Consider the following 11,952-nt stretch of genomic DNA (forward strand, 5'->3'; position numbering starts at 1 on the left):
TCTGAAGATTCAGTATTCATCAGGGAGAACGGTCGAGTCGATTCCATTTCCTCCAGGCACTTACCACAACAATCACTATTGCTTCCCTCAAAGGAGTCGGCAAAACCCTACTTCAAAGGAATAGTTCTAAACCCCCCACAATTCTGGTAGTGATATTCCTGCCACCGCATGTGACTTCTCTGCTCCATTAATCCCTATGGAGCTGACAGAGATCTGTGAGCGCTGCGCTCGGTAATTTCCATCAGCTCCATAGGGATTAATGTAACAGAACAGTCACGTGTGACCCGATCAGACCCCTCATTTTTGTGATCTGCGGGGGTCTCAACACTGAGCTTGGGGATCGGGCCTAACTTATGTTTGTGGGGAAACCCCTTTAATTATCCCAATGGAATTCTTTGTACGATCTCTCCCCAGCCCCGATCTCTCCCCAGCACCGATCTCTGCCCAGCACGATCTCTCCCCAGCACCGATCTCTGCCCAGCGCCGCTCTCTGCCCAGCGCCGATCTCTCCCCAGCGCCGCTCTCTGCCCAGCGCCGCTCTCTCCCCAGCGCCGCTCTCTGCCCAGCACGATCTCTGCCCAGCGCCGGTCTCTCCCCAGCGCCGCTCTCTGCCCAGCACGATCTCTCCCCAGCGCCGCTCTCTGCCCAGCGCCGCTCTCTGCCCAGCGCCGATCTCTCCCCAGCGCCACTCTCTGCCCAGCGCCGCTCTCTCCCCAGCGCCGCTCTCTGCCCAGCACGATCTCTGCCCAGCACGATCTCTGCCCAGCGCCGCTCTCTGCCCAGCGCCGCTCTCTCCCCAGCGCCGCTCTCTGCCCAGCACGATCTCTGCCCAGCGCCGGTCTCTCCCCAGCGCCGCTCTCTGCCCAGCGCCGATCTCTCCCCAGCGCCGATCTCTGCCCAGCACGATCTCTCCCCAGCGCCGCTCTCTGCCCAGCGCCGCTCTCTGCCCAGCGCCGCTCTCTGCCCAGCGCCGCTCTCTGCCCAGCACGATCTCTCCCCAGCGCCGATCTCTCCCCAGCGCCGCTCTCTGCCCAGCACGATCTCTCCCCAGCGCCGCTCTCTCCCCAGCGCCGGTCTCTCCCCAGCGCCAATCTCTGCCCAGCACGATCTCTCCCCAGCGCCGGTCTCTGCCCAGCACCGATCATCTTTGGCTTTTTTACATTTTTGTTTGTTTTTTCCATACACACAAAGGAAATAAACAAGTGTAATTGGGTAAATACTTGATTTTCTTGAAAACTTCAGCCACGAGGTCTACAACAAGCGTGGACCCCCAATGTGACACGAATGTAGCTGCGCAAACACCAGAGGCGGAAGCTTCAAACTGATTGTGATTCATAGAAAGAGTTCTGCACAATCTCCATGTAGAAAACTGGGTTTATTTTTTGATGTTTTTACAGGTCACTCGGTACAATTATTCAGCTGGAAAAAAATGTGCAGAATTCACAATTCTCCGCTAATAATAATAACTGTATATTTTTGTACAACACAAAGAATCAATCAGTCATCGGTCACATCTGCTCCCTCACCATAGGCCACCGGGGTCCCAATTGTGCTGCAAAAAAACCTAAAACATCCCATTCCTCATATCAGGTGATACCACCTACAGGCAGGCTGCCCTTTTGATGGATGTCTTAAAGAGAACCTGTCACCAGGATTTATGAAATGCCCTCTTATGTGAAGTCTCACCTGTTTTCCTATAGAAAATATCCCCAAAGTCAGGAAAATATGACTCTTCTCTCTGCATTTCCACATGAGATGAGTCAAGTTTTGTGGCTGCAGGAGTAGTGTCACTTGAGAAGCCCCGATCTATGGTTTTATATGCTTGTGTCACATGAACGATAAGAATGTCACTTGCAGATGTCATCAGGTTTGTGGTTCTGCGAGCTACAGAACTGCTGACACAAGCAGCTCAAAAATAATCAGAAGCCGAATCTTTATCTGCTGTGTGTCTTTCGCTGCCGTCATCTCTGGTTCTGTAGCTCACAAAAGCCATAAGCCGGACCTGAAAGATGAGATCCTTATCTTTAAAATGATACAAAAAGCAGGATTCTGGGTGCTATAGAACAGTCCATCTGAAGAAAAATCCCTCCAACCACTAAACCCGACTCATCTCATGCGAAAAAATATCTGCCTGATGATTTCACATAAAAGAAGAAATTCTAGAAAGGACAAGTCATCCCCTACCTGAGGGGTTTAGTGGGGCAAAACATGGTGACAGGTCCCTTTAAGGAATCCCTAAAAAAAACAAAACTAAAAAAACAGTTATTGGTTATGATCTGTCTCTTGCTTGCACAGCGATGGAGCCCCTGAGGCTTTGGTTTCAGACTGCCGTAACAATGCCGCTTCAGGAAAACCATAAGAGGTCGAGATGTAAATGTGGTTGGAGTCGCCATTTATTGGATCTCTCCCTGTAATGTGGACCAGAAACAAGTAGGGACCTTTCCCCCTCCACACATTATAACATTAAAGGGGTTTCTCATGAAAGGAAGTTCTCAATTCTCCTTGTGATGTTCACAATAAAGATCATTTTTACCCTTTACTTTACAATTTACTCAGTTGTATTGCCGTTTTAGCTCCTATCACTCAGTGATGGTCAGTGTAGTGTGGGCGGGGACTCTCTGAGCAGACACTTCATGATCCCTCTAGTGCTGTGAGCAGACAATGTGCTTAGATTATCAGGACACATCTACACTTTCATTTACCTTAGTATCTGAGGCATAGAAAGAGAGAAGAGACAGGTCAGAGATGATGAGATCCATGAGAAAGGCCGGTCACACATACACGCTGCTCCACTCCTGGTCTATAGAGCCGGCGCAGATAACAGACTATGGCGCTTGGCCATCTCCATCAGCGCTATACAGATAAGTAGCAGGCATGTGCGAGCAGCCACTCTATTCGTTTGGGGTACAAAAGGACCCCCATTCTCATGAACCATGGGGGGGCCCCATGACCGAGACCCCCACCAATAGAGTTGATCCAAAAATCATTATGGGAAATTCCTAAAAAATATATATATACGGTAAAAACATTTCACGAGTCTTCCAGATGCTGGAATAGATGCTCCACTAGAGGTTTATCGTGGTGCAACACAAAAAAAAAAAAATAAAATTCCCCAAGCCTTTAAATTTGGTATTGCTCAATCTTGGAATCCCTGGGGCGATGTCTTTATTTTCACTTTTTTTTCGGTACATTTTTGGGAGTATTTGCATTTTTGCAGTGTTCCTAAACTTTACAGATGTTTTCTCTGATTTGCACCTCCCGCTCCCTCTTTTTGTGCAATTTCACTACCTTTCCAGCTCATTTCTATACCTCCACAGGCATTCTCAGACTCCAGCTCAGGGCAAGACAGAGGCCGAATAAAACTTTTTGTACAGTAACATCCATGTGTCCATATAACTGCGAAAGAAAACAGTCCTGGAAATATGGGAGCCCGCCCGAAATCTATAAAAGCAGCCGTATCACAGCCGTCTGAACCCAGCTCCATAACATAAAAGCCCAATCCTCCCCACGCTGCTTGTCAAATTTATGTAAAAGCAGATCTTTTAATATTTTTTTTTTTTTTTTTTACAAGGACAATATAAAATATGAAACAAATAGAACACAGAGCGGACCATGCACATTCCAGAAACATTTATAACAAAAATAATCACAAAATAAATAATACAAGGTTTTTTAGTTTTTTTTTGTCATGGCGATGGATCTAGGGTGTTGCAGCTTACGATTGGTCGTGTACTCGCCGGTGTCGGAGCAGATGCGTGTCTCGCTTGAAGCGTTTATCACAATCGGCGCACTCGTAGGGCTTGTCTCCCGTGTGTGTGGTCTGGTGCCTGATAAAGTGAGAAAAGAAGGTGAAACTTTTGCCGCAATCTGCGCAGATGAAGGATTTTTCTTTCTCGTGGATTTTCTGATGTTTCTGTAGAGCCAGGTCTGAACTGAAGGTCTTCTCGCAGCACGGACATTCATAGTCTATTTTCCCAGTGTGAAGTTTCATGTGTTGGCTCAGGAGAGGAGCGTACTGGAAGCTTTCCCCGCAGCGCGGACACCGGTGCTTCGTGTGTGTCCTCTGGTGTCGGGCAAGATGAGACTTTTTGGTGTAGTTCTTCCCGCACTGTCCGCACACGTATGGCCGCTTCTTCTTGTGCATTTTCGCATGGCGTTCCAGGAAATCTTGATTCTCAAAGCATTTCCCGCATTCCAGGCAAGAAAAGGGTCTGTTGCCTTTGTGGATTTTACGATGCCTAACGACATGCGCTTTCCTACGGAAGTATTTCCCACAATCGGGGCACATGTACGGCTTCTCCCCTGTGTGTGTTCTGTAGTGGTCGGCCAGCTGGGACCGACTGGGGAATTCTTTGCCACATTCCGAACAAACGCAATCATTCGGTCCTGCGTGAGTCTTCATGTGATGGTTCAGAAGACTCTGACTTGCGAAAGTGTTACCGCATTCGGGACACGAAACCGCAGCAATGTGGCTTCCCCAGTGCAACTCTAGAAGGGCTTCGAAACGAAACGATTTACCGCACTCCGTGCACGAGAAAGGTTTCTCTCCCGCGTGAACGACTTGGTGTTCCTCCAGCTGAGAGACATCGTCAAAGCTTTGCCCGCATTCCGAGCAGTGAACCTTTTCAGTTTGGTCAGCGGATGCATAAGGAGACTGCACCCGTTTGGTGGGTGTGTAGGACTCCCCTTGGTTTGTTTTGTGTATTTTCCTATGTTGGTTTAAGACATCCTGACGATGGAAAGACCTGCCACATTCTGGACAAGGGTACACCTCCTTGTCTCCGTGGATTCTCTTATGTCGGAGCATGTGACTTTTCCTTCGGAAGCCCTTTCCACAGTCGGAACATACAAAAGGCTTTTCGCCAGTGTGAATTCTCTGATGAATATCAAACTCGGTCTTACAAGAATATTGTTTACCACATTCACAACAGATAAGCGGCTTCTTCTGATGGGATTTAGAGTGATGGAGGAGAAGACTTTTATACTTAAAACACTTCCCACATTCTAGGCAGGAGAAAGGTTTGTCGCGATTGTCCGTCTCCTGCTGTAAGTTGCTGGAATGAGCTGAATAGTATTCATATGTAATCTCCTCCATGTACGGCTCCTGGTAGACCTGTGCAGGGGGTAACTCCTCAGAACTCGTTTGCATGTCATCCTCATAGTACTGCCCCTTTATGAAGGCCGAGCCATAATCGATTTGGGAATTGTCGGAGCCTGTATTGAAGTCTGTGTCCCTGAAACTTCCTTCCGCACTTTCGGCTACAACGTAGTGACTTTGCGATTGTTCGACTGAAACCGAGATGCCGGTCTCTATGAGGGACCCTTCTTCGTCTGAGGCTCCTTGTTCTTGCTTAATCTGCATGGTTGTATATGGAGATGGCGCTTGGTTCATGAGACCTTCGTGATATATGGAAACACTGCTTCTAGGCTGAGAATGTATCTGCTCAATTTGTATCGGAAGTTCGGCGGATCTGGAAACCTCTTCCTCCCACTCGACAGGTTCCTCTTTGATTTTAATAACTGTATATTCATTAGCTGTGGGTTTGGGAACATCAGCTATGTATCCTTTACTGGTGACCAAGTTCTCCTCGTCAGGGGCATGAACCACTGTGTGTACCAAGGGTTTACAGATGTCACTAGTTATGAACGCCGAGTCACCCGGTTCTAGGCCTTCCTTCTTACAGACCGATAAATATTCTGCCTGATCAATGGGAACGTGTATGTAGATTTCGGGGAGGGGTCCACTTTCGTCGTCTCTGGTGTAATCAGTTTGCGTTGAGTTATCTTGGCACAAGGCCTCGGAGACTTTGTAGGGAATGTTGGCATCAGGACCGTTCTTCGTGAGACACAAGAAACCGGATGGAAGTTGGATTTCATGCGCGATGGAGGATGACCCTAATGGAAAGAAAGTGCCAGAATGACAAGAAATAGATGGGAAAGTACAGAAATCAAACTGCTGAGAGGCGCCTGGTTTTAAGCGAATAAAGAAACCTCCTGTGAAATTCAAGTGAATGAGGATACAGAGGGTTCCAATTTTATTGGGAAAAACTGTAGAAAAAGAAAAGGCGGCTGTAAGACCCCCCTGGACCGGACACGGGGAAGACACAGGCCCATGGCTGGTTGTCCAGTGGGTCCTCTTTTTCTGTCATGGGGGGAGATTTATCATAAGTATCTGAGAACAGAACTGCTCTAGTTGCTAATGGGAACCAATCAGAGCTCAGCTTTCATTCTCCCACAGCTGGTTATAAAAATAAAGCAGAGCTCTGATTGGTTTCCAAGGGCAACTAGAAGTTTTACCTTAGACAATTGTGATAAATAGCCCCCAATGAGTGTATTTAAAGTGTAACCGCCATTTAGAAAAAAAACTTTTGATATGTTGTAGGGCCGGTAATTTTAAGCCCTTTTGCCATTAGATTAGTTACCGGAATCTTGCTCCTTCCTCTTGTATTCTGCAGACTTCCCCTAGATGGCAGTCATCTCTCATATGGCTGTTGCTACAACTACTGTAGTGACCAAACACCTACACTTATCTCTCCCTCAGCTTCCCCTACACCTGTATATACACAAATAATCCACACAGACACAAGCTGCAGATCCATCACATCCCCCTCCCCCATCACCTCACACTCCACAGCAGGAAATGGCAGGAGAGACTCTGCAAGTCTTCAAGCTGCCCCATCATGTGCTGAAGGTATAGATAGATACATAGAGAAATCGATAGATATAGATAGAATATACATAGATAGATATGGGATAAATAGATATGATATAGATGGAAAGATAGATATTAGCTGTGGTGTCATTGGTCAGCATCAGGCGCTTGTGATGAGGTCACAGGGGTCAGGCCCCGCCCCTCCATCTTGCTGATTGTAGTTTTTTTTTGAGAGATGGAAACCCTGGTTGCTATGGGCTATGGGCCAAAAAAGATACTAAATGAGGACCGAGAGGCAAAATACTGTGAGGACTGATTCCCAGGGACACCCGGAGCAGAATTGTGTATTTTAGGTTTTTTTGCTCAGAATGACGGTTACACTTTAAGAAATGGGGCGTTTATAGTGATCAGTGGGGGGGGGCATAGTTGTGGGGCCCTGCGCTGATGTATTATAACTGATGTGGGGGGGGGCCTGACATCTAGAGAGAAGTAACATCTAATCTTTCCTTACGTTCATGGCCGCCGGGCTTCGTCCTCTCTTCATCTTCCTTCTTGATTTCTCTGCAGCCGGTGTCATTGTTTATCTGTAATAAGGCAGAATATACACAATCATTAAAAAGGATAACCTTTCCTAGAAAGCCCCAGCACCCCGGGGAGCCTGGCCCCGAGCACAGGTATGATGTATGTGAGCCTATTGCATTGTCCATGGCCTCACCTCTCCGGTCAGGAGCTGCAACATCTTGTGGGTGAGATCCACCACCCGATTGTTCTTCTTGCTTTTCTCCGAGTGTTCTTCATGCTCTATAGGAGAATCCTGGCTGCTGCTCTTATACACCACGTTGTCACCAGACTTCTTCACGATTATGTAATCCTACAAAAAAAATAAATTAAACGTTTAAAAGCCACCACAGAAATAATGACATGGTGACTATGGATCTCACATACTGAACATATATCCACATAAGAAAGTTTTTGGTAGAGGGAATAACAGTAAATTGCAGTAAAATTTATTAAAGGAAATTTCCCATCACAATCCTGATAAACCAGGGACATTACTCATAGATCCAGGACCAGGACTGTGATATCTGCTTATATCTGATATCCATGTCCTTCCTTCTAAAATCAACCTCTATCATTATGCTAATGAGCCAGAAGGGCTGTCATCAGAGCCCTGCAAGCCCTTGCACTGTGCACTTCCACCTCCAACAACGCGAGATTATGTCAGGGGGGTAAGACAGTGTAACATCCTGTGAAGCTGCAACAGGGAGGGGCCTTCTGATTCATTAGCATAATTTTAAACATTGATTTTAGATGGAAGGAGGCCATCGATAACAAATATAAGGAGATACCACAGTCCCGGTGCTGCTTCGCGCTCACCTCTTCAATTAGCAGATAGACGATCTCCAGGACGAGGCTCAGGATCCGCTCCATCATGTGATTCTGTTCCATCTCCATCTTCCATTAATCACCCGGGTCTCCGGAGAAGTTCTCGCTCCCAGGTCTCCGAGATTCACCAAATGCCTTAAAATATTGGGGGGAAAAAATTAACATAAATCAGGGAAAAACATTGTTTCCGTATTTGTCTGATTCCTCTCTTACACGGATCCTTCTTATGTTTAGACAGAAGTACAGCCGACCCTTACGTGACTACTACCCCCATCAATGTGCCCCGGGATGGTGGCGGGCAGATCACACATGTCATATGGAGGGTATGAGCGCAGAGGGGCAGCTCCCCACTTACTGCCCCCCACCAGGGCAAGAGGTCATGTGACTAATAACATCACAGCCCCTTCGTGACTACTACCCCCATCAATTTGCCCCGGGATGGTGGCGGGCAGATCACACTCATCATATGGAGGGTATGAGCCCAGTGGGACAGATCCCCACTTACTGCCCCCCACCAGGGCAGGACACCAGGGGCAGGAGGTAATGTGACTAATAACATCACAGCCCCTTCGTGACTACTACCCCCATCAATGTGCCCCTGGATGGTGGGGTGATTACCATATAGAAATCTGGGCAGGGAGGGGTGACAAAACGTAGTCAGGGGCTGGGAGGTCGCCATTTACTGCCCCCCACCAGGGCAGGAGGTCATGTGACTGATGACATCACAGCCCCCCAGGAGGCGGCGGGTCCGGCACACAAGAGGTTACACGAGGTCACCACTAATTAGAGCCACGATACAATAATAACCATCCCAGGGCCCTCCGTTCTCTGCTCGGGGTCTGCAGCAGCTGCGGGTGCGGTGCAATGTATCAGGATATCCGCATATAATACACTGACAGGTCACAGGTGGCGCCCCCCGGCGGCCGCCTGCAGCCTCTACTCGCCCGTACCGGCAGCGCTGCTCCTCCCGCCCCGGTCACACTCCGCGCAGCCCCCGATCCTCTCCGCTCCGGACAAAGGCCCGACACTGGCTCCGGGCTCCGCGGAGCATCATGGGAAATGTAGTTCCAGGCAATCTACAGCCAGTGACGTCACATCCTCGTACCTATAGTAACCGGACGCGGGCTACAGAACGAGCATGCGCCGCTACAGACCGGAAGCAGCAATGCGCAGGCGCGGTTACTTGTCTGTATAGACACAATAGACCAGGCACTACTACGCCTATCCTGCATATACACAGCACAGTACTACTACTCCTATCCTGTATATACACAGCACAGTACTACTACTCCTTTTCTGTATATATAGGCACAGCGCAATACTACTACTCCTATCCTGTATCTATGGGCACAACACGATACTACTACTCCTATCCTGTATATACACAGCACAATACTACTACTCCTATCCTGTATATACACAGCACAATACTACTACTCCTATCCTGTATATACACAGCACAGTACTACTACTCCTATCCTGTATATATGGGCACAGCACAGTACTACTACTCCTATCCTGTATATATAGGCACAGCACAGTACTACTACTCATATCCTGTATATATAGGCACAGCACAGTACTACTACTCCTATCCTGTATATATGGGCACAGTACAGTACTACTACTCCTATCCTGTATATATGGGCACAGCACAGTACTACTACTCCTATCATGTATATATGGGCACAGCACAGTACTACTACTCCTATCCTGTATATATGGGCACAGCACAGTACTACTACTCCTGTCCTGTATATATGGACACAGCACAGTACTACTACTCCTATCCTGTATATATGGGCACAGCACAGTACTACTACTCCTGTCCTGTAAATACGGGCACAGCACAGTACTACTACTCCTATCCTGTATATATGGACACAGCAGAGTACTACTACTCCTATCCTGTATATATAGGCACAGCACAGTACTACTACTCCTATCCTGTATATATGGACACAGCAGAGTACTACGACTCCTATCCTGTATGTATGGACACAGCACAGTACTACTACTCCTATCCTGTATATATGTACACAGCACAGTACTACTACTCCTATCCTGTATATATGGACACAGCACAGTACTACTACTCCTATCCTGTATATACATAGCACAGTACTTCTACTCTTATCCTGTATATATGTACACAGCACAGTACTACTACTCCTATCCTGTATATATGGGTACAGCACAGTACTACTACTCCTATCCTGTATATATGGGCACATCACGATACTACTAATCCTATCCTGTATCTATGGGCACAGCAGAGTACTACTACTCCTATCCTGTATATATGGGCACAGTACTACTACTCCTATCCTGTATATATGGGCACAGCACAGTACTACTACTCCTATCCTGTATATATGGGCACAGCACAGTACTACTACTCCTATCCTGTATATATGAGCACAGCACAGTACTACTTCTCCTATCCTGTATATATGGGCACAGCACAGTACTACTACTCCTATCCGGTATATATATGCACAGCACAGTACTACTACTCCTATCCTGTATATATATGCACAGCACAGTACTACTACTCCTATCCTGTATATACGAGCACAGCACAGTACTACTACTCCTATCCTGTATATATGTACACAGCACAGTACTACTACTCCTATCCTGTATATATGGGCACAGCACAGTACTACTACTCCTATCCTGTATATATGGGCACAGCACAGTACTACTACTCCTATCCTGTATATATGGGCACAGCACTACTACTCCTATCCTGTATATATGGGCACAGCACAGTACTACTACTCCTATCCTGTATATATGGGCACAGCACAGTACTACTACTCCTATCCTGTATATATGAGCACAGCATAGTACTACTACTCCTATCCCGTATATATGGGCACAGCACAGTACTACTACTCCTATCCTGTATATATGGGCACAGCACAGTACTACTACTCCTATCCTGTATATAAGGGTACAGCACAGAACTACTACTCCTATCCTGTAGCATGTATATATATATATATATATATATAATAAATATTTTAATGAAAAGTTATATAAATCAGTGGACACTGAGATGGTGGCTCTATCGTGACAATCTAATATATAAAGGAGCGTGTGTTCTAAAGTAATCTCCACCGTCGCGTTTACAATCACGAATTTTTGCACAGCCGCTCTTTGTGACTCGGGGAACATCATAGACTCGGTTTTGAGCAAAAATTTTAATCCCACACGTTTAAAAATCCACCATATACAGGAGCCATTGTCTGCCGCTGCTGCTGTAGCCATTAGAAGCTGAGCTGTGATTGGCTGCTGTTGCCACAGGTCATTAGTATGAGCTCTGAGCTTTCAGGCTATCATAGGATAAAAATAAATATATATGAACATAATTAAAAAAAAATCTGGTAGTTTTTTGATGGATGTCCATACTTCTTGTGATTTGTGGTAGCATCATTAGACCCTCACTCATTGAGGCCAATCGGGAACATAGTATTCAATTTGAAAATCCAAACATTCTCCCTTTCTGTGAGTTGTTCCAAACGTTCCGTGTGAGTTTTCAGAATTTGCTCTATTGAGACAAGTTTTAACTTGTTGTAGTCCTTCTCATGGTGGCAAAGACTTTGGGGCAGATTTACTTACCCGGTGCGTTCTCTGCGGTGAATTCGGGTCCGGCCGGGATTCATTTAGGCAGTTCCTCCGGCGTCCACCAGGTGGCGCTGCTGCGCTGAAGAGCATCGGAACGCACTCAAATTCACCGGCCTATTCCTAGTGAAGGTAAGTGCAAGCTCCGCAACACATTTTTTTTTAAAAATGCGGCGGTTTTTCCGAATCCGTCGGGTTTTCGTTCGGCCACGCCCCCCATTTCTGTCGCGTACATGCCAGCGCCGATGCGCCACAATCCGATCGCGTGCGCCAAAATCCCGGGG

General features: G+C 47.0%; 1 protein-coding gene across 1 annotated transcript; it reads right to left on the reverse strand.

Annotated features, from left to right (window-relative positions):
* Positions 1–1,356: 1,356 nt before the first annotated feature.
* LOC140106693 (uncharacterized) lies at positions 1,357–9,133 on the reverse strand. Its single transcript, XM_072131267.1, has 5 exons — positions 8,989–9,133; positions 8,030–8,173; positions 7,368–7,523; positions 7,164–7,236; positions 1,357–5,895 (listed from the first exon to the last, which is right to left on the reverse strand). Exons 2-5 carry the CDS (start codon positions 8,105–8,107, stop codon positions 3,716–3,718), a joined length of 2,487 nt encoding a protein of 828 aa, XP_071987368.1. The 5' UTR covers positions 8,108–8,173; positions 8,989–9,133; the 3' UTR covers positions 1,357–3,715.
* Positions 9,134–11,952: the final 2,819 nt, after the last annotated feature.

The sequence above is a fragment of the Engystomops pustulosus genome, chromosome 11, assembly GCF_040894005.1.
Source record: "Engystomops pustulosus chromosome 11, aEngPut4.maternal, whole genome shotgun sequence".
Taxonomy (NCBI): domain Eukaryota; kingdom Metazoa; phylum Chordata; class Amphibia; order Anura; family Leptodactylidae; genus Engystomops; species Engystomops pustulosus.

Excerpts from the sequence above, each read along its gene's own strand:
- LOC140106693 (XM_072131267.1), bottom strand. The coding sequence starts at position 8,107 with ATGGAGATGGAACAGAATCACATGATGGAGCGGATCCTGAGCCTCGTC. Across the intron at positions 7,237-7,367 it reads TGCAGCTCCTGACCGGAGAG|ATAAACAATGACACCGGCTG; the intron begins GTGAGGCCATGG and ends GCCTTATTACAG. Across the intron at positions 5,896-7,163 it reads GAAGCCCGGCGGCCATGAAC|GGTCATCCTCCATCGCGCAT; the intron begins GTAAGGAAAGAT and ends TCTTTCCATTAG.